General features: G+C 36.5%; 2 protein-coding genes and 1 long non-coding RNA gene across 3 annotated transcripts; 2 read left to right on the top strand and 1 right to left on the bottom strand.

Annotated features, from left to right (window-relative positions):
* Positions 1-638: 638 nt before the first annotated feature.
* Positions 639-1,859, top strand: LOC114536070. Its single transcript, XR_003688389.1, has 4 exons — positions 639-711; positions 1,153-1,257; positions 1,416-1,524; positions 1,726-1,859. It is a non-coding gene; the product is annotated as an uncharacterized LOC114536070 (long non-coding RNA).
* Positions 1,860-7,778: 5,919 nt separating this feature from the next.
* Positions 7,779-9,751, bottom strand: LOC114536101 (uncharacterized protein K02A2.6-like). Its single transcript, XM_028557453.1, has 2 exons — positions 9,439-9,751; positions 7,779-9,376 (listed from the first exon to the last, which is right to left on the bottom strand). Exons 1-2 carry the CDS (start codon positions 9,749-9,751, stop codon positions 7,779-7,781), a joined length of 1,911 nt encoding a protein of 636 aa, XP_028413254.1.
* Positions 9,752-10,815: 1,064 nt separating this feature from the next.
* Positions 10,816-16,410, top strand: LOC114536102 (angiopoietin-2-like). The gene is made up of 9 exons (XM_028557454.1): positions 10,816-11,095; positions 11,297-11,461; positions 11,573-11,630; positions 14,159-14,267; positions 14,585-14,615; positions 15,146-15,352; positions 15,440-15,523; positions 15,951-16,112; positions 16,346-16,410. The coding sequence occupies exons 1-9, from the start codon at positions 10,816-10,818 to the stop codon at positions 16,408-16,410; spliced, it is 1,161 nt and encodes a 386-aa protein (XP_028413255.1).
* Positions 16,411-25,123: the final 8,713 nt, after the last annotated feature.

A 25,123-nucleotide genomic window follows, 5' to 3' on the forward strand; every position in this document is an offset into this window, starting at 1 on the left:
ATATATCAGACCCTTCTGTTTGAGCGTGTCTGAGGTTTCTTGTTATGTTCATCAATCAAATTATTTCCATTAAACGAAATGCAGCAGTAACAGGGTCAGAGCTAGGAGCTTATATTACATTTAATTGAACTACATCTGAACGTCTCGGTAGGTCTTCAGGAATAAATTAACGTAAAATGTATTTTGCAAATTACGAACATCTATATACTATGCTGCTAGCCACATATTTTTTAGTATAAGCTTAGCAAGGAGCGTCTATGCAGATGTCACTAATATAGAAATATGACGTCAGTTCAATGCGTCTATAATAACACCACGCATGCACCTTGATTATCACCTAAAATGTTTTTTTTTCTGCTTACTCTAAGGAATAATGTTCTATAACATGCCAACAAGCATTATACTTTTAGACCTATAAGCATGTTTTCATTATAGTCAGGTTGCAGATTTAATCGAATTACTCAAGCAAATTCGTTAGTATTGCGGCCTTCGGAAAAAACGTTACTAATCGATATTGTTAATTTACAGCCGACATACTCTTATCCGACATATACATAGTGAAGTGAATATTTATATAGAAATAAATATGACATTTTCGGACCAACGGATAGCATATATACTTGAGTCAACGGGACCCGAAGTCATTGACGAACTGAAGTTTCTCTGTGAAGTTTTGAGATCTTTACTGTTGTTAGACTGCAAATATCTAAGGTAAGCTTCATCTTGTGTTTGAATAGTTAGGATATTTATATTTGAATATTTATGTATATTTATTTGGATATTTATATATTCTTTACTTGGGTATCTGGTATAGTTGTTTTAAAAATTAAATTTTCCTGCTGAGAGAATCACGCAATTTGTAATATCAGTGCAAAATATTGATTTGCACATGTATGATTGATTATACGGAAAAATTTATGCAAAATTCCCATCTGATCAATTGCTTTTTATTTCAACTATTCAATGTAACTACCTCATCTTTTCAATCAATCAAGCGAGTGAACATGCACCAGTTAAAATAACTTTCCCAAGTTTTTCCAGGGGCTTGCAGAATTGCAGTAATCACTCGCTGCGATAAATAGATAAATAGCTCGTGTTTTTAATTCGTTCTCATTGATTGACATTATTCATCTCTGTCTTGTTAATTTCTAGATACATTCTCTACACAAATGGATTTCCGTCTGAATATTTGTCTGTTGTTCGTACTTTTCGTGGCATTTTCAGATGTTGAAGGCCATGAACCTGTACAACAAAAAGGTAATATTATATTTTTAACTGTAAGGGAGGGTAATAAATCAAGTTAGGGTAATATGGAAGGACGTCAATTGGTTGGGTTGTATACACAAGTGTGTCTTTAAGAAGAAAGAGAAAAATTATCAAGAAAAGTATAACAAAGGATACTGATTTTCATTTAGCTTGTAACATTGCAGTGGGCGGTTATTGTATCCCTGGGGGTGAGCTTTGTCCTCCGCCCGATGTTCCGTGTGGCTATGAATGTCCTGAACCCTTTTATCAATGCTGTTGGTATGTATTTTATGTCCGGCATATTCGTTACCATTTCTGACACAAGGAGAGATTCATTTATAGCTATACGTATTCCGTGTTCCGTATTTTCATTTCTGAATCCAAATCCTTCCACTAATTCTTAAAGCACTTGAAACAAAAACTTTCGAGGTTTGTTTTATTAGTTTGTTTCCACAATATTTTAACTATTTTTCTTTTCAGCTGACGTGATGGAAAATAAAACTGGAATGGTGTAATTTGGCATCTGGTTTTTTCAGTTTACTTTGATTAATTAAAGGGGTAGATTTAAAGTTTGAAACATTACAGTTTATATATTTGGGCGAATAAACGAATATGTCTCACAGTTTCTATTATTCTGATTTTTTATTCCAACGCAACCATCTTGAGGTATTACGGCTAATTATTTTGTGCACAGATTTGGTTTTTAGCCCTAGCTAGCAGGCAAATCATTCAAAATCACTACAATTTCACGCGTACATGCGTTTCCTATTTGCATCAACTAAACTCCAACTCAGACCCATAAGTATATATATACATTATTGTTTTATGCACACTGTAGTTTCGGCCTTAACAAGCATTGATAAAGTTGAATATATCTTACATGCTAAAAGGTGGAATATTTTCAAGGCGTCCAGACATTTCTGACGCTTTTAAACTACAAGGATCAGGCAGTATTTTGTCTTTAATTTGCAATCGATCGCTCAGGTCAAGCTTATCTTTGTGGAAATCATGGCTGAAAGCTTCAATTTTAGGGCTGCTTGCGCAAACACAACCAAATCTGCCTTTTGGTTGTTCGCTGCCGTTATTCCTCTGTCCAGGAGAAAGTTTTTCAGATTATACACATTCTTATTGTGCAGGGATTCATCTATACTGTTTTAGTATACACCCGACTATTGTCTATTACAAATCCTACATTCTGATTGGCTACTCAACCATCGTCTATTCGTGATAGTGCACGTTTGGGAAAAATTCGCTCGCGCGACCGTATAAAATTGAATTAATTAAATTATTTTTCGGTGTAATTTTGCGGTGTATCGATTATTTCCTCGAAATTAATATATCTAGGTACAGGGTGTATACTAAAACAATTAGACAACTCGCCTTCGTTGCCTATGAGCGGATAGTCAACTCAGGCTTCGCCTTCGTTGACTATTCGCTCATAGACAACTCGGACTCGTTGTCTAATTGTTATATAGTCGCGATATCCATTGTTGGGCTTGTAAAATATATTGTTTTCAATGTTTTGCTTGTCCGAACTTTTTCCCGCAATGCAGATTAGCCAATCAAGTCTTTCCACGCGAAACCCACGGGCCGCGTGCTGAAAGGTCTATTAACTCTATATTTAGAACCAAATCCGAATCATCTTCATCTACAAAACAATGATTTGATTAACTACGCAATGACGCAAATGCAACGAATAACAACGATATCAACCTAATAACAGAGTAAACACTCATATGGAACTATTGGTGGCGTATGGTAATTAAACACATAATTTTTCTGTACCCTGTTTTTTAGTGCGCGTGAGCTAGAAGTGATCAAATGCGCATTGGATTTATTGCTCAAATATTTTCGATTGATTTGATCTTTACAATAATCTAGGCACTTGCCGAGCATGCGCACTAAAAGTAGGTACACTAGTTCTTGCTCTGTTTCTTTTAGTTACTCTGTGACCACCTAATTTATTCAAGTGTAACAATAAGTTTTTGTTTCAAATGAACATGCACTCAGTTCTCTACTCGCTCTAAATTCTTTGTACGATTTATTGGTGAGATCATCACAGAAGCGAATGTGTGTGCAAACATGACTGTTTTTTCCATGCCATGCGTGTTCCTTACATTTTTTCTAAAACTGTTCTCTGTCTGTTTTACCTAAAAACATGTTTATGTAATTTGGACATGCTTGTGAATTCGTAAACAGCACTAGATTTGTTTTGTTTGGCAACTGGGTCCTTAGTGTTTGTGTACATACTTAGTGTATTCAGACAACAAAACTAAAATTTAGTCAAGAACACAGTCTGTTCATTTAAAACAATGATTTATTCTTACGCTTATATTAATTAGGTTTTGTTTAAGTTAGCGTTGTTATATTCTTGACATTTTGCGTAATTGCGCAGTTAATTAAATTTTAAAACATGCTAGATATGAGGATCACTCAACCTCGCAAGCCAGGCTCTTTTATCACTCAGAATTGAATATGAATATAGAGTTTAAAACTGACTATTTTCTAAAAATTTTTATTACCACAATGAATCTATTCGGAATCATTTTTATCTTATAGCATTGTACACATGCATGGTCGGCAACAAAGCGGCGTATTCAAGTGATTTAAGTTGAACTTGAACTCGGCGATTTAAACATAACATGCATAGCCTAATACGTCTTCAACTTTAACTACGAAATATATAAAATAAACCGTAAAGCTAAAATCTTCGCCATCGTGGTTAATTATTAATGATTTCGAAGTTTTCGAGTCTATATGTTTGTGGTATGCACTGTTTGTATAATATTTAATTTGTGTAAGTAAAGTTTTACTGTGGTATAATCTTACGGTTCCTAAAACGCTCCTATAACCTCTCTGCAATAAAAATAGTATTTTACACTCTATGCTCGACTGAAGTAAGTTAAAAAGTTCAGTTTGCTGTGTTAATATGACGCGACGTCATGTGACTTATACGTGTTCTATCACCTGCTCTGTTGACTAAGCGTCATTTCAGCAACTGCATGTCGAAGTAAGCACAGTTGACGACCTCAGGCAGTGATGTTTAAGATAATAACTTTACTTCCACTGATTGTTCAAATTGCATATATCATTTCACACAGCTGTCCTCCCGGGATTTATACTATCATTTCAACAGGTAAGTCGTCAGACTTTTTCTCTTGTTCTAGCGAAGTCATTTTCGTAGTGTTGAGAAAAATTGAATTCTTCAAATATTCGTGTTTAATAACTTTTTATATAGGTGGTCTGGGTTTATCTGCTGATGAAATCATATCGAATCATACCATTAAACATGGAATTGTCCCGATAGAATGTTACGAGCACTGTCAGAAAGAACCGGGTTGTCTTGGATTTAACTACAGAGACCATGGCCAGAAAATTCGGACATAATTAACATTCTACTTCCGCCTAAATTTGCATATGGTGTTAAAATAAAGCTTCGTGAGTTTATAGTAAACTGTAATGTGCACAGTACTAAACGCTAAAAATACACCTTTAGGTAGGTCAATTATAATTTGCCTTAATTACTCGTTGCAGAGCAAGTTAATCTTAATATTTTTATATAGTATTTCAAAATATTTTATCAGTATTCGTCCTGCATTTTCAAAAAAAAGTTTGATTATTTATCACGTTGAATACCATATAAAACAAAAACCGTAATAGCGTAGAAATAAAATAAAAATGCAGAGCCAACATAAACCTTTACCAGCAAAATATTACCTCAGGATCTTTAATATGACACGAATTACAAGAAACAACCAAGGCAAATTGCAAAGATGCAATGATTTTCTTAAATTTTGCGAAATTTAAGAATGCGCAATATAATTTATAGTTCTGCAAACGAATAATATTTGAACAGATATGCAAATTTGCTACGGCAATCTGCATATTCGATGTCCGCAATTTCTGGCCATGAAGATCAATGTTGTGAACTGTCAACTGACCAACATCATTGGAAAGAAAGATCACACCGCACGGAGAAGGCGAATGGATTTTAATGCTCGATGATAAAGCGGTATGTCTATGCAATTGAAACTTTTGATCAGGGTTCGACGATTAGACCGACAATAGCGTCCGGCTTTAGCAGTAATGCGCTATATATACCAAATCAATACTGTAACGTGTTTGTTTATTACGATACTTTATAAACTCAACGAGAAATCGTGAAAATGTAGTTACATGCTTACAATCTATATACTCTATTGTGTCTGCCTTTGTAATTGTCTCGCACACGCCGTCTGCTGCGCCTGTCCATCAAGATTGCGTCGTGACGTCACCTCATAATATCGTGACATCTTTCCCTTTTCTTTTCCGACAAAACAAAACAAAATATAAATTATGGAATAGATATGTATACAATCTTACTAAGGTACTTCAAGTTCGAATTGTCCAATGCTTTCAGTTCATTCCATTACATATTCCTTGTGCCACCCAGGTTTGCATCTTACGCGTTCTGAGCGTCGTGGTGGTTTTTCGCTGTTCTCAGCCGAGGGTGCACTGTCTAATGATGGTGTGTGTTCGGGGTTAGCTTCATTCTCCACCAAACGGTTCTCTGGTTCCCTTCTGCTCTGCTCAGGTTCAAACTCAGGATCATTCCCAGCAACAGGTGGTGTTGGAGGTCTTTCTTGCGATGCCCGTAGTTGTCGGCGATTTCGGCGGTACTTCCTACCGCTCACATCTACTTCGTATGATCTGTTGTCTAAAACCCTGGTACAAGTTCCAAGCGTCCATTTTGTTGCGTTTGGCAATTTCATTCGGATAGCTTGACCTTTCTTCAATGGTTGAAGAGGTTGGTGTGTCTTGTTATAATGGTGAATTTGTCGCGATTTCCGAGCAACTAGTTTATCTCTTGTGCTTTCACTGATTGGCTGTTTGAGAAGATTTTATGAGTCGGTAGCAGTGTTCGCGTACGCCGCCCCATCAACCGTTGGGCAGGAGATGTTCCCAAACCCTCTGTGGGGGTATTCCTCCAATCTAAAATCGCCAGCAATGGGTCTTGACCAGCAGCTTTGGCTTTTGTCAACAGCATTTTGCAGGTCTTGACCGCATTCTCTGCCCGGCCATTTGATTGCGGGTAGCGAGGGCTCGACGTTACATGTTTGAACTGCCAATCATTTGCGAATGTTGAAAATTCTGCGGCGGAAAACTGAGGTCCGTTATCGGTTATCACTGTGTCCGGGATTCCATGTCGTGCAAACTGGACTTTGCATGCTACTATAACTTTGTCGGCGGTAGTTCTCGTAAGTTCTTGGACCTCGAAGAATCCACTCCAGTGGTCCACGAGAAGGACAAAGTGCTGTTTTCCAAGCTCAAACAGGTCCATACTAACCGTTTCCCAGGGACGAAATGGTAGTTGGTATGGTTTTAATTCTTCACGACATTGTGCAGGTTGATGCGCCTGGCACGTTGGGCATTTTGAAACCAAATCCTTAACCTCTGCGTTCATTAAGGGCCAATACAATACTTCTCGGGCTCTTCGGAGACAGCCTTCTATTCCAATATGAGATTGGTGAATCTGCGTCAACATTGCTTTCCTCATTGATGTGGGGACTACTAAACGTTCTCCAGCGAAAACTAGTCCATTATCTACTACAAGTTCACTTCTTTTGTCGTAGAAGGGTGACAAGTCCTGGCTGCACTGTCTCTTGGATAAAGGCCAACCATTCTTTACAGCGTCGATGATGCTCTGCATGGTCTTATCTGACGTTGTCTCCCGTTTGAACTGCTCGAGTCTGTCCGGCGAAATCGACAGATTCTCTGTATGGTCGATCTCTTCCAGGGCTCGTACCTCCGTTGTGTCATGACTCCAAGATTCAGTTGTGTTTCGATACGCTCGACTCAGTGTATCCGATATCCACATGAGTTTGCCTTTTTTGTATTGAACGTTGAGATTGTAATTTTGGAGGGCCAGCAGCATTCTCTGCAACCGTTTGGGTGAGCTATGTATAGGTTTGGTAAAAACCGCTTTTAGGGGTTCATGATCTGATTCTATGGTAACAGCTTCTCGACCCAAGATATACTGATCAAATTTACTTGTTGCCCACACGATTGCAAGTAACTCTTTTTCGATTTGGGCATATCGAGTTTCTGTATCTGTAAGCGCCCTCGAAGCAAAAACGACAGGTTGTCCGTCTTGCATTAAGACGGCTCCTAGACCAGTGTCACTAGCATCACATTCGATAGTAACTTCCTTGTTGACATCATAGTATCTTAGGACCGGCGTTTTGACTAGTGATTTCTTGATAGTGTCATACGCTTGCTGGTGTTGCTCGAGCCAACACCATTCTACGTCTTTATCTTCGAGTCTTCTCAGCGGTTCGGTCATGTCTGACAATAAAGGTAAAAATTTTGCCAAATAGTTTATCATCCCGAGAAATCTTTTGAGGCCTTTTACGTCAGTTGGGGCCGGCATGTCTAAGATTGCTTCAACTTTTGCTGGGTCAGCTTTGAGGCCGTCAGCGGTAATGAGGTGTCCCATGAAACGGACTTCCGTCTGTGATCTCTTCATCTTCGATTGATTCAGCTTTAGGTTCCACTCACGACATTTCTGGAAAATTAAACGCTCGCTCATTCGCTTCCAAGCTTCGATCAACCTCCTCATCTGTTTCTCCAAATCCCGCGATAAGGAAATCATCTGCTATGACTTCAACCCCATTGAGATCTTGAGCAAACTCGTGCATTCGCCTTTGCCAAACTTCGGGTGCACTCGAGATTCCGAAGGGCATGCGAGTCCAACGGTACCGTCCGAAAGGGGAGTTGAAGGTTGTCAGATAACTTGAGGCTGTGTCAAGTTTGATTTGATGAAATCCGTCCTTAGCATCGCAGAGTGTGAATTTCTTGGCACCCGCCAATCTTGATGTGACTTCGTCCACTGTAGGTAGTTGATAATGCTCGCGTCGTATAACACGATTAAGGTCTCGTGGGTCGATGCATATGCGGATCTTATTCGGCTTGACAACTGCCAACATGCTGGATACCCAACAAGTGGGTTCTGTAACAGGGACAATGACTTCTCGATCGACTAGTTCATCTAGTTTGGCTTTGATTTGGGATCTTAATGCGACTGGAACTCGTCGAGGGGCGTGGATAACTGGCTTCGCCGAGTCTTCTATAGTTATCGTGTGCGCTCCTGGTATCTCGCCTAGGCCATCAAAAACGTCGGCATACTCGTCTGCAACATGCGGTTTGTCCTTTGGATGCTTTATTGTCAGTGCCAGAATGTCACATTTACTCAAATTGACAACACCTAGAGCAATGCTTGTATCTAACGATAGTACTGGTTGATAATCTCCGTTGATAATATTAAAATTCAAGGTTCTTTGCTGATCTCCGAACCATACAGGCAGTTTAGCTCTTCCGGTAATCTTACGGTGCTCACCTGTGTAAGAAACGATTTCCTTCTTGCAGGGTTTTAGGCGTTGCAATTGATTGTCACCAGTGACTTGTATATATAGGCTTGTCGGGAGAATATCACATTGCGAACCAGTGTCTATTTGAAATTGAACCGAGTTTCCCGCCTCTGGCTTCGAAATTTGCAAATTAATCACAGCTTTGCGTGCTTTAGACTCGTCACCGTCCGAAACAGAGCTGATACAGTAACGATCTTCTTCGGGTTTTTGATCGACTTCCGTAGTTTGGTTGATTTCTGTTCCTTTGCTATTTTTTCCTCGACATTTCCGCGCAAAATGATTCATCTTATCACAGTTAAAACACTTTCTTCCGAACGCTGGACAATTCCGTTCGTCGTGAGTCATACCACAATTCCCACACTCCTTAAGCAATCCTTCCTGTTGGCGGTTTCGCATTGGATATCTAGGCGGTTTTGTCTTCCGGGATTGTTTACTTTCTAAACCAGTATCTTTTCCTTGTGTTCCCCTAAGCATGTTTACACAATCCTCTCCTGTGCTCATTAGCTTGACTTGTTGTTGTGTTTGTTCCGCGGCTTTGATAGTGTCCACTGCTTTCTGTAAGGTGAGATCGTTTAGCCTTAGTAAACGTTCTCGGACATGATCATCGCGAATGCCTAAAACAAGCCGATCCCGTAAAATTTCGTCTGGTGTAATCGTGTCATGAGCACAATTTCTAGCGATTGTTCTCAGTTCTGTTAGGTAGGTTGCAATGTTCTCTCCTGGTGCTTGGTTTCGATTGTTAAAACGGTATCGTTCATAGATTATTTGAGTTCTCGGTGAACAATACTCATCAAATTTTGAAGGACAACATCGACATCATTTTGATTCTCATCTTCTCCCCATGCAAATGTGTCGTACGCTTTGACACCGTCCTCGCCGATTACGCTTAATAAGGTTGATACTCTTACAATACCCTCTTGTTTGTGTACACCAGTTGCAATCTCGTACCGTGTCCATGATTTCTTCCACGACTTCCATGTAGTTGCCAAATTATCGTCGAATATGAGCGATTTCGGCGGTGGCAAGTTCGATGGCGCTACATATATTTGTGGCGCCTGAGCCATTTGTGGCGCTTGGGCTTCTCCTTGAGGCTCGACCATTGTTTTATTTCAAAGATCCCACTCCTGACACCATGTAACGTGTTTGTTTATTACGATACTTTATAAACTCAACGAGAAATCGTGAAAATGTAGTTACATGCTTACAATCTATATACTCTATTGTGTCTGCCTTTGTAATTGTCTCGCACACGCCGTCTGCTGCGCCTGTCCATCAAGATTGCGTCGTGACGTCACCTCATAATATCGTGACAAATACCTCTGTAATATACAGACTTGGGCAATGTGCGAAAATTCGCAAACAAAAGGTGTAGAGAAAATAGTGAGTAAATCTTTGGGAAAGGCGGGAAAAATACAACTCAGGCGATAACGTTGTAGCTAAGCCTTGAAGTCAATGAGTTCAAATTATGCTTATTCTTTCAGTATATTTATGCAAAGTATTTTCTTATTAGGAAAAGAGAAGAAATGACATTTTAAACTCAGGTATGCCCAAAATATGAACTTTCTTCCACACTATTTTGCCAAAGAAAAGTAATATTATATCTCTCTTTTATACCGACGGGCCATATTTATGTTTGCTGTGGTAATCAAAAATTAATATTTAAGCAGCAGGATCTCCATAAAAAATTTAAAAAGCCTACTTCAAAATATTTGGATTAACTTTTCTGCTTACTAGCAGTAATATTTTAAAGTTCCAGTACTTTGTATTGTACAGTTTACTATATATAAACTCACGATCCCAAATTTAACATGCATCTTCTCCACTTTCAAAGCCACAAGCTGTGCGCATCTGTGTCACAAGGGGATGAGAAAATATGGTGTTTACACAATCGATCCTGCAATCGAGAGAAATTATGACCTACCTACTAATAGTAGCATTTTACTGTTTACTAAATAAACCCACAATGCCAAATTTAGACATGCAAATTTTCGAAGTAGCTAAAATGTTAATTTTGTCCGAATTTTTTGTCCATGACATCGCTAAACCTTAATGTTTTCCACTTAAAGCCACCAGCTGTGCACACCTGTATAACAAAGGAGTGAGGAAAGATGGTGTTTATACAATCGATCCTGATGGCCTGGGGTCGTTTCAAGTCAGATGTGATATGAGCACAGACAGGAGAGGCTGGACCGTATTTCAAAGACGACAAGATGGAAGTCAAGATTTCTACCTTGGATGGTCAGACTATAAAGCAGGCTTTGGTGATATTAACGGCGAGTTCTGGCTGGGGCTTGATAAAATACGTTATTTGACCAAATCTGGCCAAAATGTTTTAAGAGTTGATTTGATGGATTTTAATGGCACTGAAATTCACGCTAAATATGGGACGTTTAGTGTGGCTGATGAACCAGACAAATACAGATTAAGTATTGGCAATTTTTCAGGTATGCCAAATGATTTAATTAAAAAAAATGTTTTGAGCAAATTCATTACTTTTTCTTCAAATCTCAAATATTTTCGGGCTATTTATATCCTGATATTGTGACATATTTGAACGCAATTTTCAGAGGTTCACACTTAGTTCCTTTCCGGAAAACATTACTAGAAGACAAAATAGTGAATTGAGCATATTACTTTTTTAAAAGGTGATGCAGGTGATTCTCTGGCTGACCACAATCATATGCAGTTCACTACCAGGGATAGTGACAATGATATATTTAAGAGTGATAACTGTGCTGTGAAAAGTAAAGGAGCTTGGTGGTACAACAAATGTCATCGTTCCAGCCTCAATGGCCTGTACCTGGGTGAAGGTGAGAATGATTTCTCCGGAATAAAATGGAAAACGTTGAACCATTATTCAATGAAAAAGACGGAGATGAAGATTCGTTCACACAATTTTTAACATAATTTCTGTACAACAGTTAAGAAACAAACATTCACTAAGGAAGGCAAAAAGCACGTGTGTGATATTCGGGATAGGTTTGGGGATTTTCTTTCAAAAAACATAAGCAAAGTGCAATGTTTAATTAATTATAGTCATCTTAGTCTGGATGGAATATGCTTTAATATTTGTTAAAATTTAATTATCTTGACGTAAACGTTCCCATGTAACTACCGTAAATTGAAGTAAATAGGAATTCATGGAATCGCATTATATATTTGTTGTTAATTTACAAGGTTGGACAATTCAGTCTAAATTTTAGTCGTTTCCCAACTTGGAGAGCTTTGTAGGTTCAGTTTCCATACACAACCAACGAATAAGTATTAATCAACAAACGACTCACGTTCATACTATAATAGTCTTTTAATCGAATAGTCTAGTTCTTGCATATACATATAGTGACGCAGGTTGAAAACCGTACTGTCCTCCCGAAGTTTATATTTATATTAACTATCAGCAAGAATGTGTGTGTGTTATATACCAAACTATATAATTATATTCATGAATTGTCATCTAAGCGACGAATCTGCGTAAAGTATTAATAAATGAATCTATGTCTAGAGTTGAAGCAACTTCAGTATGTAGCGCACGAGTGACTAAGCAGGTAAAAACTACACCATAAAACTTGACAATACTTCTTCCTCGTTTAACTTCAATTGGGCCAAAAATATCAACTCCAACTCGAGTTAACGGAGGTTCATCCGGTATTAAACGTTCCACAGGTAACTTTGCCAACTTCTGATTTTCAACCTTCGCACGGTATTGTTTACACTTGACGCACTTGTTCAAAGTCTCTCTGACAGGCTGACAGCTGCATATATTGCCCCTTATGATCCAATGTTTCTGACGAAAACTAGAAAGTACATGATTTTTTCCTAAATGCCCCAGTGTCTCAAGTTCTTGACGAATTAATAACTTCGCTAAAGTGCGACTTACGTGGCACAATAATGGAATGTTTCACTTCTTCACAATCCGTTGCATGACTTAGGCGTCCGCCAACTGTCAACAAACCTCCCTTTAAATGTGAATCTAACTTGTACAAAGGACTTGTTTTCTTCGCCGTACACGTTGTCTTTTGCCAACACTTGGTTTTCTTTCATTTTCATCACATGGTTCTAAACGACAAATTTCGTCCAAGAAAAACTGACGCTGAGCGTAACGTAAGTTTACTTCTTTGGATTCCTTCAACTCATTCAGTGTAAGTGTTCCAGCATGTGTTCGATGAGTCTGATTCAAATTACCAGGAGCTAGTACTGAACGACTCGCACAGAGGTTCTCAAGAATGCGTTTGAAATTTAGTAACCAGGCAACACATCGCTTAAGCTTTTGCTATTCAAGCCAATATAGCCTACTATGATAATCTTTATACGAATAGTCAATTTACATTCATCTAGTAAGGCAGGTTGAAAACCGTACCGTCCGCCCGAAGTTCGTTTTATATTTTGAATTAAATATGTTAATTTGGCCACTACAGGATCCTTAGTGTTTGTGTACATATTTAGTGTATTCATACAACAAAACTAAGGTTAAGTCTCACTGAGAGCGGGTAAAAAGCACAGCCTGTTCATTTAAAACATTAATTTATTCGTACGCCTATATTAATTATTCATTTGCGTAATTGCGCAGTTAATTAATTAAATTTGAAAATACGCTAACGTCATATCTTTTAAAATATTTGTCGGCTAAAGATGATTCAGAATAGTATAGAATTGAAGAGATATAAAGTTTATATTTGACTATTTGTCAAAATTTTTATTAGCACAATGAATCTATCTATTTTAAAGCATTGTACACATGGTCTTGGTCATGAAGCAAATTTATTGCTCGGCAACAATGCGGTGTATTTCAAGTAATTAAAGTTGAACTTGAACTCGGTGTTTGGAACATAACATGCACAGCCTAATACGTTTTTAACTTTATAACTACGAAATATATTGAATTACATAAATAAAATAGACAGTAAAGCTAAAATCTTCGCAATCGCGATTAATTAATAATGGTTTCGAAGTTTTCGAGTTTATATGTTTGTGCTCTGTACTATTTTTATAATGTTTTATTAGTATAAGTAAAGCTTTACTGTGTTTTAAACTCTATATGTTGGACTGAAGTAGGTTAAAAGTTCAGTTTGCTGTGCTCATGCATATGACGCGCGTCATGTGACTTAAACGTGTTCTATCACCTGCTCTGTTGACTAAGCGTCATTGCAGCCACTGCATGTCGAAGTAAGCACAGTTGACGACCTCAGGCAGTGATGTTTAAGATAATAACTTTACTTCCACTGATTGTTCAAATTGCATATATCATTTCACACAGCTGTCCTCCCGAGATTTATACTATCATTTCAACAGGTAAGTCGTCACCCTTTTTTTGTTCTAACGAAGTCATTTTCGTAGTGTTGAGAAAAATTTAATTCTTCAAATATTCGTGTTTAATAACTTTTTATAGGTGGTCTGGGTTTATCTGCTGATGAAATCATATCGAATCATACCATTAAACATGGAATTGTCCCGATAGAATGATACGAGCTCTGTCAGAAAGAACCGGGTTGTCTTGGATTCAACTACAGAGACAAGATCAATGTTGTGAACTGTCAACTGACCAACATCATTGGAAAGAAAGATCACACCGCAATGACGGGAGAAGGCGAATGGATCTTAATGCTCGATGATAAAGCGGTATGTCTATGCAAATTGAAACTTTTGATCAGGGTTCGACGATTAGACCGACTATAGCGTCCGGCTTTAGCAGTACTAGTAATGCGCTATATATACCAAATCAATACCCCTGTAATATACAGACTTGGGCAATGTGCGACAATTCGCAAAAAAAAGGTGTAGAGAAAATAGTGAGTAAATCTTGAATTAAACGAAACCTTTGGGAAAGGCGGGAAAAATACAACTCAGGCGATAACGTTGTAGCGAAGCCTTGAAGTCAATGAGTTCAAATTATGCTTATTCTTTCAGTATATTTATGCAAAGTATTTTTTTATTAGGAAAAGAGAAGAAATGACATTTTAAACTCAGGTATGCCCAAAATATGAACTTTCTTCCACACTATTTTGCCAAAGAAAAGTAATATTATATCTCTCTTTTATACCGACGGGCCATATTTATGTTTGCTGTGGTAATCTAAAATTAATATTTAAGCAGCAGGATCTCCATAAAAAATTTAAAAAGCCTACTTCAAAATATTTGGATTAACTTTTCTGCTTACTAGCAGTAATATTTTAAAGTTCCAGTACTTTGTATCAATTTGTACAGTTTACTATATATAAACTCACGATCCCAAATTTAACATGCATCTTCTCCACTTTCAAAGCCACAAGCTGTGCGCATCTGTGTCACAAGGGGATGAGAAAATATGGTGTTTACACAATCGATCCTGCAATCGAGAGAAATTATGACCTACCTACTAATAGTAGCATTTTACTGTTTACTAAATAAACCCACAATGCCAAATTTAGACATGCAAATTTTCGAAGTAGCTAAAATGTTAATTTTGTCCGAATTTTTTGTCCATGACATCGCTAAACCTTAATGTTTTCCACTTAAAGCCACCAGCTGTGCACACCTGTATAACAAAGGAGTGAGGAAAGATGGTGTTTATACAATCGATCCTGATGGCCTGGGGTCGTTTCAAGTCAGATGTGATATGAGCACAGACGAGGTGGGCTGGACTGTGTTTCAAAGAAGACACGATGGAAGTCAAGATTTCTTCCTTGGATGGTCAGACTATAAAGCAGGCTTTGGTGATTTGAGCGGCGAGTTCTAGTTGGGCCTTGATAAAATACATCGTTTGACGAAATCTGGCCAAAATGCTCTAAGAGTTGATTTGGTGACCTTCAAAGGTGCTAAACGTTACGCTAAATATGGAACGTTTAGTGTGGCTGATGAATCGGACAAATACAGATTGAATATTGGAAGTTATTCAGGTAAACTCGAGAATTCCTATTGGCCACTTTTATCTTATATATATGCATGCAGCTATTACATGAACTGCGTAAATTGATAATTTTTTATCTGCTCTTGAGCAAGCGAATAATTTATATAGTGTACATAGGGTGTAAGCCAAAGCAATTTTAAACTTGGTTTCCTCGGCTAAAGTCTTACGTTTTAATTCATGATCAAGGCCTGGAATCATATGATTACTGTTTTTGCTTCGAATCGTTACTCAGCAATCAGCATGCATACATTGGTGAGATGCAAAAATTTGTAAGGTAATTTAAATGATATAGCCAGAACGGGCTCTCAGAAAAGGCCTCTTACTCTAGAAGAGTCTATTAGTAGTAAAATGAGTAAACTAAAAATTTCGAGCTATAAAGTTTATACTATATTACTTTTTGTACGTTTTCTTGAAAGGCGACGCAGGCGATTCTCTTGCTCTTCACGATCAAATGCAGTTCACTACAAAGAATAATGACAATGATGCTTCGAGTAGTAATTGTGCTACCGTGTCCAATGGAGCTTGGTGGTACAAAGGCTGTTATGAGTCCAACCTCAATGGCCTGTACCTGGGTGAAGGTAAGGTTAATGGCTCTGGAATAAACTGGTACCGTTGGAAAAATCAGCGCTCTATGAAAAAAACGGAGATGAAAATTTGTCCAAACTGATTTTAAGATACTCTTGCACTTCTCGAGTGTGGTACATTCACTTGTTGTTGTTGTGATCAAATAGTACAGTGATGTAGAAGTAGTAAAATAACAATATAGGTGAATTTTAGTTACAAATATCTGTATCACCTGGTATCATTTCAGATAAGGTCATTCGTAAGCTCAAACTGGATGAATGCATTTATACCGAATTGTTGCAATCATCTTAGTCCTTAAAGTCCTTGATTTTTCACACTCATTCGCTACATTATGAACAATTTTTCTTTAACTATACTTGATGTGACATGGCCATAAATTGCGGACATGGAATTATTGGAATATGCAGATTGCCGTAACAAATTTGCATATCTGTTATTTGCATGATGTCTTCATGAGTGGCTACCTTTTTGAACAACCCCTGTTTATTGCCAATTCGATAAAAATGGACCCCATTGGGTAGAAATGGCGTCAAGGATGGTCACACATTGTAATAACAACCGGGGCACACCGATAAATTACGCATAAATCAAATTTGCGGGTCTTCTCTACTTTTCTTTCCCCCATCCTTCTACGTGTGCACTTCAGTTTCAAGTTTGGGCAGATGCGAAGATCCCGTTTGCTTTTCAGATCACACTAGGCGACGAACAAATATAAAGAAAAACAATAAAAGAACATTTGAAAAGAAAGATATATTAAACAAATATAGAAAATCTAGAAAATAAAGCTTTTTAAGTCAATCGTCATTCTTCAAAATATACTAAATTTATTAATTGCATCTTATTTTTTGCAACAAACTGAACGTAGTTAAAACATTTCCAACTGAAGTTCGTAGATGAGTTACAGTATTACTTATTTCATCATTTATATCAGCATTTTCGCGCCGCTATTTCCTAGCGCCAAAAATGTCACCAAAATGACAGTAAGGAAAATTCTATAAGGAAATTTCTTTTGAAGCAAAACTGTTCATGTTACATTGCTTTCTTTAGAGAACAACGAGGAGATACGGGTCTGACTACATCACGGGCGTTCTTTGAGAGCGCCCGCAGTAACTTTGTAATGCGGATAAACTGCTATTAGCAACCTTTCCGGTCAGCAAACATTCATAGTAATTGCGTAGTAATTCATTCATAGTAATTAATAACTCCTTTTTAACATATTGCGGGAAATTTTGTATGTTAAACGATGTAAAATAAAATAAAGCAAATTATAGACCATCGATTTTAGAATTTCAGGCAATGTTTGATTATTTAGATTATTAATTCAGAGACAAACGTAGTCTTATCACTGCCAATCAAGAGCCGGAATCGAGATTCAGTTGAAGTTTGAATACAATGATCAGCTAAGATACCAGATAAAATGGCATCCGAAACAAATATTTCGATTACGATGTTTTACTTCACACGGTTGTATGTATTAATCATGTATTGGCAGCATTGCGTTGAAGCATTGAAGCGAAGATAATATAAATAAATCAATACATCAGCTAAAACAGAACGAAGTCAAATTTAAATAATTCTTTGCTGTCCAAAACTGTTCGTAAAACCTTTCAAAAGTTTTTAATTCGTAAAGGATTGTACGTGCTTACGTGTTTCCGCACCTTATTCATCCATTTTGAATCGAAGTTAACCGAGGATTAGAAAGTTAAACCACCTAGCTAGCACGGTTAATTTTTTTATTAATTTTAACACAGGGTTAACGCTAACCGGGCTTTGTGCAATGCAAATCAACCGAGGTTTGAAATTTAACTTTGGTTTAAGTACTTTTAACCCTGGGTTAGCGTTAACCTGCTTTTGAACAACCGGCCCCAGAGCTTTAAATAACCCAAATGACCCTACACCCTAATCATGCAACCTTAGTTCATTATACAGTTTTATATCAAGTACCCTCTGGTATTCAAATATCAGGCCGCGTTACAAAGTTACTGCGGGCGCTCTCAAAGAACGCCTGTGATGTAGTCAGACCCGAGAGTTAAGCCACATAAAATTCACACTGGGCTTAATATTTTGTATTTTTATACACATATGGGACTTGAATGTAATTCTTATAACACAGGAGCGTACAGCAGTTAAAGTTTATACAAATTATGGCATTTGCAGTTTTTTTGATACACCCTGTATATGTATATTTGGCACTACTGTAGAGACGAATTAGCGGCAAATTTTTACAGTGAATAATGTCTCTCTTATTCTATACTTATTCAACAACACTTAATAAGTGTGAATATCTTATCTCAAAAAATATTCACGCAATATTCGAACATATTCTAGGTGAGAACATGGGGTGTGTTTTATTCACAGGTATTCACGTCGGAATACCCCTAATACCCCTATTATTAATATATATATATATATATATATATATATATATATATATATATATATATATATATATATTAGGATGAGGATGGTACTCGGGAAAGGGAATGATTTGTAGTAGGATGACACCGAGTGGCAGCCCGCCATGGCAAGCAGAAAATTCTACTTGACCACGGCAGGATGTGGTCAAGTAGAATTTTCTGCTTGCCATGGCGGGCTGCCACTCGGTGTCATCCTACTACAAATCATATATATATATATATATATATATATATATATATATATATATATATATATATATATATATATATATATATATATATATATATATATATATATATATATATATATATATATATATATATATATATATATATATATATATATATATATATATATATATATATATATATATATATATATATATATACACCCATTTGCAAAAACGTTGGCCGCAGATAGACAGACAGATAGATACTCGAAGTCTAATTAGAATTGCATATGATTACATTTGCATGGGATTTCAATCATATTACACAACATATGCAATTCTAATTAGCTTTTGGGTATTTATCTATATATCTATCTGCGGCCAACGTTTTTGCAAACGGGTGTATATATATATATATATATATATATATATATATATATATATATATATATATATATATATATATATATATACATATATATATATTATAGAATAGCTACCTTCACTCTCATAGTGTCTTAAATTCATCAAATTCTATTGAATTATGAGTGGTTTTATTGAATTTATTGACAATTCTATACATAATATACAGTACTGTTCAGAAATATCCTATCAAAAACCTATCCTATATATCCTAGGTCAAACCTCGGTCTGATCACCGTTAAAGCGAGGTCAAGGTTTTGGACAGTTTTGGTGGCATCCATGTAAATTTAAATCCGTGGTGATTTACATATACAAATAAATTCTTATAATGAATTTTGCGTTTGTGCTTTAATGCGAGGCCAGTTGTGTGGATGTCTTCAAGTGTTCTTAACTCTTTCAGGCACTCATTATATTTATCATTTCCGACACTGATGAAAAACCATCAGTTTAATCGTTGATGGCTTGATGCACATGCAAATGTTTTGTTACACAAAAACGTCCCATAGTAAACGTCTCGCATCATACATATTCTACAGTCTTTACAATTGGCATCAAATTTTGACAATGACTAAACGCAGAATATTTTGAGTGTACGTCCTTCACATTGCGCTAATTTCTGTGAATGTAGCGCTGTAAAACATATAACAACTGCGTAAAATAGACAAAACATGCACTTCTCGATAGTATAAGGCAAGGGAAGCGTCTATGTATAGTCACTCACTTCAGTGGGTCTATATACATAATAAGCGATGATTTATAATAGCATAGCCCCGATTGATGATAAATGTAAAAGCATGCATGCAACTTGATTAACCCTAAACTGTAATTTTATAATTTTTTCCCGCTCACTCTAAGGAACAATATTCTAGCATGCCAACAATCATATTATTCATATATACTTTCAGATCTATAAGCATGTTTTGTTATGTTCAGGCTTGCAGCTTATACTCATATTACTCGGGCAAATTTGTTAATGCTGCATGGCCATCAGAAAGAATGTAGGCTACTGATCGATATTGTTAATTGACAGACGAAAAACTCGTATCCGACAGAGTGATGTGAATAGTTCTATGAATATCCCTGTCCTTATTGGTGGATTTTAAGTATTGTTTTCCTAGTGATTTGAGTGGGGGTCAACGTTACTTGCTTCGACCCTTATGCTGAACAGGACTGAACAAATTATACGAAATTGCGTGTATTTGCTACGAAGTACAAATCAACACATACAGTGAACAATTAATCACTCCAATTTACTGTGTCTGGATTTCGAGATGACCCCCTCTAGAATTATGTTGTCAGATGCAACTCAAAAATATTAGAACAGCATTTTTAGACCAAGGAATAGCATATAATACACGGGTCAATAAAATCCTAAGTCATTGATGAACTGAAGTTTCTCTGCGAAGTTTCTCTCTGAAATTTTTACTGTTATATATCAGACTACAAATGGAGGTAAACTTCATCTTGTGTTTCAATAGTTAGGATATTTATGGTTTCTAGTTCTGTACCTGGTGATCTGATATAGTCATTTAAGAATTAGATTTTCCCGTTTAGAGTAAATCGCACAACGATTGTAATATGCAAAATATTTATTCGCACATGTATATATATAATTTACTCAGTAAAGAACAATTTCTACATCGCATTATAGAAATCGTTCTTAGCTTACTCTAAGGAATAACATCTAGCTTACCAACAATCATATATACTTTCAGATCTATAAGCACTGATGTTTTTATTATGGTCAGGCTTCCAGGTTATAATCATATTACTCGGGCAAATTCACTAATATACATGCATGGCCATCGGAAAGAACGTTACTGATTCATATTGTTAATTGACAGACGAGAAACTCGTATCTGACATATAGTGCTGTGCCGGAATAGTTATATGAATACCCTTCTCGGTATATTAGACCAACATTCTTAGACCAACGAATAGCATATATACTCGGGTCGATAGAACCCTAAGTCATTGACGAACTGAAGTTTCTCTGCGGAGTTTTGAAGACTTTACCTGAGGTAAACTTCTTATTGTGTTTCAATATAGTTAAGTAATTTATTTGGAATGGTTACCATACAGTTATTTACCTGGTGATCTGATATATCCATTTAAAAATTAATTTTTTTCTGTTGAGAGTAAGCCACACAGTAACTGTAATAAGCAAGATATTGATTTGCACATTTATGATTATCATTATACGGAAAAATTGATGCAAATTATTTTATTTTAACTATTCCATCATTTTAATCAAGTGAGCGAACGTTAAGATTATAAAATGCGCGATGCAGTGAAAACCTTACAGGCGGCTTTCGAAAGCACTACAGCCAGGCTTAAAAATGTTACAATCCGCAATTTTCACAAAGAGGGCTGCAGGAGTGCCGTAATCATTCGAGAATCGGCTAGGTTATGATAAATAGATCAGCAAATTCACGTCGTATTTTCATTCTGTTCTCATTTATTCGTGTTACATTTGCCTATGTCTTGTTAATTTCTAGATATACACTATCCACACAAATGGATTTCCGTCTGAATGTTTGTCTTTTTCTGATATTTTTCGTGGCATTTTCTGATGTTGAAGGCCATGAATCTTTAAAGCTAGAGGGTAACATGTTTAACTATATATAAGGGAGGGTCATATAGCAAGCTAGGGTATTATTAACGGACGTCATTTGGTTGGAGTGCATATATATATAAATATATATATATATATATTTGTTTGTAAATGAATGTTCTCCGGATTTAAAATTTTTTATTGAGCTTTCGACTCGGTCAGTACAATTTTAAATCCGCGGAGAACATTCATTGACAAACAAATATGCCTGGATTACAAATCTTTAAACATAAATATATATATATATATATATATATATATATAATTATATATATATATATATAAATATATATACACACACACATATATTTAAGAATAAGAATAAAGGGGAAAAATTGTCTGAAGGATACTGATTTCCATTTAGACTGTAGCTTGGGAATTGGTTTTTGTATCCCTGGAGGCGAGCTTTGTCCTGATCCCTATGAACCATGTGGATACGAGTGTCCAAACTTTGAACAATGCTGTTGGTATGTATTTTTATGCCATATTCGTTACCAATTTTCACACAAGATGATGTTAATTTATAGCTACGTATTCTGTGTTCCGTGTTTTCATTTCCAAATCCATGCAGCACTGATTCTTTCATTGCCATCCGGTTGAAAACTACGCACGCAGCTAACTTCGATTTTATCCGCAAGTATTTTATCAAAAGAAATTGTATTATCTTAAAGCTAAAACACTTATCTATTTGTATAATCTTGCCTAAAAACCTACAAATATTTGCAGCTTACTTTGTGATCAATATTTTCATCTATTTTGATTAAAATACACCGGTTTTGGCGATTTGTTGTGATATTTTCAACAAACATGTTTACAAACGGAAAATCCGAAAATTCGCATACAACTATATCACCATATTGGCGAAAATTTGACGAAAAATCGAAAAAATTTTGCTCCAAAAAGGCCGAATATATGACTTCTTGGGACAATTCTACCCACTGGGTATCAGGTTAACAGAAATATTTATTAATTTCCAGATTATAACAGAAGCAATTGGGTTATAGTATTTTTCTTAAGCTATATTTTGGTGGTATTTTTGTGTTTATTTTGCCCGCGCATTCGCAGAGTTATTGGAATTTTAAAAAAGTCGGATCGACTCTAGAGTCCGAAATTAATCTACACCGGACGGGAATGCATGCATGAGTGGAGAACAAAAACTTTCGAAGTTTTTTTTATTAGTTTGTTTTAACATTATTTTACCTCTTTTTTTTCTTTCCAGCTGACGTAATGGAAAACTAAAACTGGAATAGTCTCATTAAGCAGCTATTTTGTTCTGTTTACTTTCATTAATTAAAGGGGTAGATTTAAAGGTTGGAAAAAATTCCGGTCTATATAATTTGGTGAATAAACGAATTTGTTTTCAAAGCTTCTGTCATTCTATTATTTATATTTTAATTAACGAAACCATCAGGAGGCATTACGGCTACTTATTCTTCGCACAGGTTTTGCTTTTAACCCTAGCTAGTAGGCAACTATAGCTATATAATTCAAAATCACCAAAGTTTCACAACTGTACCGCTGTATGCGCTTCCTATTTTGTTTGCACTATGACTCAGACCATTGTCAAGGAAACTACATGAAACTACAGCATACTAGAAATACATGCATGCAGCAACTCCTCCCCATTTCAAACAAAGCAATTTTTTCCCGAGCTAGCCAGACCTCAATATAATAGATGATGTTTCACATTTTTCGAAAACAAACGCGGTCGTAAAGGTGGAATGAAATCACCGTTTACCTGCTGCAGGCGTTCCATGCAGTTATAGTCATATAGACTTATAGTTATTAATAATACTTCACTATAGCCAAACCTTCAAAGCAGCAAAAATAATTTTAATCTCCAAACACAAAACGTCGTCAAATACTGTTTTTCAGTTATTAAATCATGCTGTGATTGCAGTGAATGCAGTCGATTCTATAAAAGCTTCAAAGTGATATTTGTTTTATCAAATCTCCGAATTACACTTTCAAGTACTCTTCTTGAAGTTAAAACGATGATTTAAAGCCTTAAATAGCCGGTGAGGTATTCGCAAAACGACATACCAAGTTAATAAAATGCATTCTTATTGCAAACAGGGAATAAACAAAGTAGAAACCTACTATTTCAAGGATTATAAAATACGAGTTGTTCACCGCTTAACTTTCACAACTTAACTTTTCCAGTTCTGATCATATTTTAATCTTTTCCCAGTGTTTATGTAATTTTATTTGATCCGCATTTCATATTGTGTTTACGAGACATTTTTTAAAAATACAGTTTGCAAAATGACAGTTTTATTGCTGACGTTTTTCATTGAAATACAAACATTTTGTCTTAGCCAATCAGCAAGTTGCTAATCACCAGTCCTTACTCGTTCAAATTTTGCATGTGCACATAAGTGCCATGACCATTGAACGTCCAAGGTCCATGACCACTGTCTATATGAAGAGAGACCCAAGATTTTCTCTCCTTCCTGGGTGCGAAGCTTGCTGACAAGAAGAATTATTCTCCAGCTATGGCGGTTAGCTGTGTACGACGAAAGATCGCCTTTGCATTGCTTGGAGCTCGTGTGGTGTGTGTTCGTGTCAGTCGAAGTTGGAGGACTGTGTCCATCACATCAACTAATGACATTACTTTTTCTGAATGAAACTCGAACATTGGCGAGTTTAGTTAAGTTGTTTTTGTAAATAGTCTGTAGAACCGTTATACTTAGTTTTAATGCATGATCGATTATTGTAATTTTGCCCGTAATACTAATAAACGTATTTGAAACCACTGTCTATGAAATTTGGACAACTTTGGATTCCGCTATGTTCTGTCACAATAACCGGGGGTAATTTCCAATCTCCGGGCCGGCTCAGGGATAAAGAGCAGTCTCGCACCCAGGCGCTTTTAAAGGTAAAATATATAACGCTGCATTCAGATATTGTATAGAGGTCAGCTGAAAAAAGCAAGCGCGCGGGGGTGCTTGGGGTGGTTTTGTTAAGCGAGGAAGCGCCCAGTGAACTCTATATATATGGAAGGCTCGCTCTAGTACATTGCGTAATCTAAAAGTGAAGCCAAACATGGCGGATCATGAAGGCTGCTTGGGTACCGAACCAGACCTCCACGCACGAGCTGTTAAAATTCCAAATGGCGGCAACGTGTAGGAGTTGAACTCGGTCAGTTTTGTAAACACAACACAAATATACGGCATAAGTTACCTCTCTAGAAAGAATAACATTGCTATGTAAGGTTGTAACAAATTGTATGTATTCATTTTTAAAAACTTCGTAATTTTAAAACTTTGTAACGTCCGAAATGTTAGCTTTTTTATTTTTCGTCATAGTTTTATAATTCGCGTTTTTAATTTTCACGCGCGGTTCGCGCATTTTATGCTTCGTGGAGGACTGGTTCGGTA

Source organism: Dendronephthya gigantea, unplaced genomic scaffold (assembly GCF_004324835.1).
Source record: "Dendronephthya gigantea isolate DGI-Jeju-01 unplaced genomic scaffold, DenGig_1.0 000130F, whole genome shotgun sequence".
NCBI lineage: Eukaryota > Metazoa > Cnidaria > Anthozoa > Malacalcyonacea > Nephtheidae > Dendronephthya > Dendronephthya gigantea.

What these genes read in the sequence shown, in the direction of transcription:
- LOC114536102 (XM_028557454.1), top strand. Translation starts at nt 10,816, where the DNA reads ATGAGCACAGACAGGAGAGGCTGGACCGTATTTCAAAGACGACAAGAT. An exon ending in TGGCCTGTACCTGGGTGAAG is followed by an intron (nt 11,462 to 11,572) that starts GTGAGAATGATT and finishes TCTGTACAACAG; the next exon opens with TTAAGAAACAAACATTCACT. An exon ending in AGGCTTTGGTGATTTGAGCG is followed by an intron (nt 15,353 to 15,439) that starts GCGAGTTCTAGT and finishes TGACCTTCAAAG; the next exon opens with GTGCTAAACGTTACGCTAAA.
- LOC114536101 (XM_028557453.1), bottom strand. Translation starts at nt 9,751, where the DNA reads ATGGTCGAGCCTCAAGGAGAAGCCCAAGCGCCACAAATGGCTCAGGCG. An exon ending in TGTCCTTCAAAATTTGATGA is followed by an intron (nt 9,377 to 9,438) that starts GTATTGTTCACC and finishes ATCGAAACCAAG; the next exon opens with CACCAGGAGAGAACATTGCA.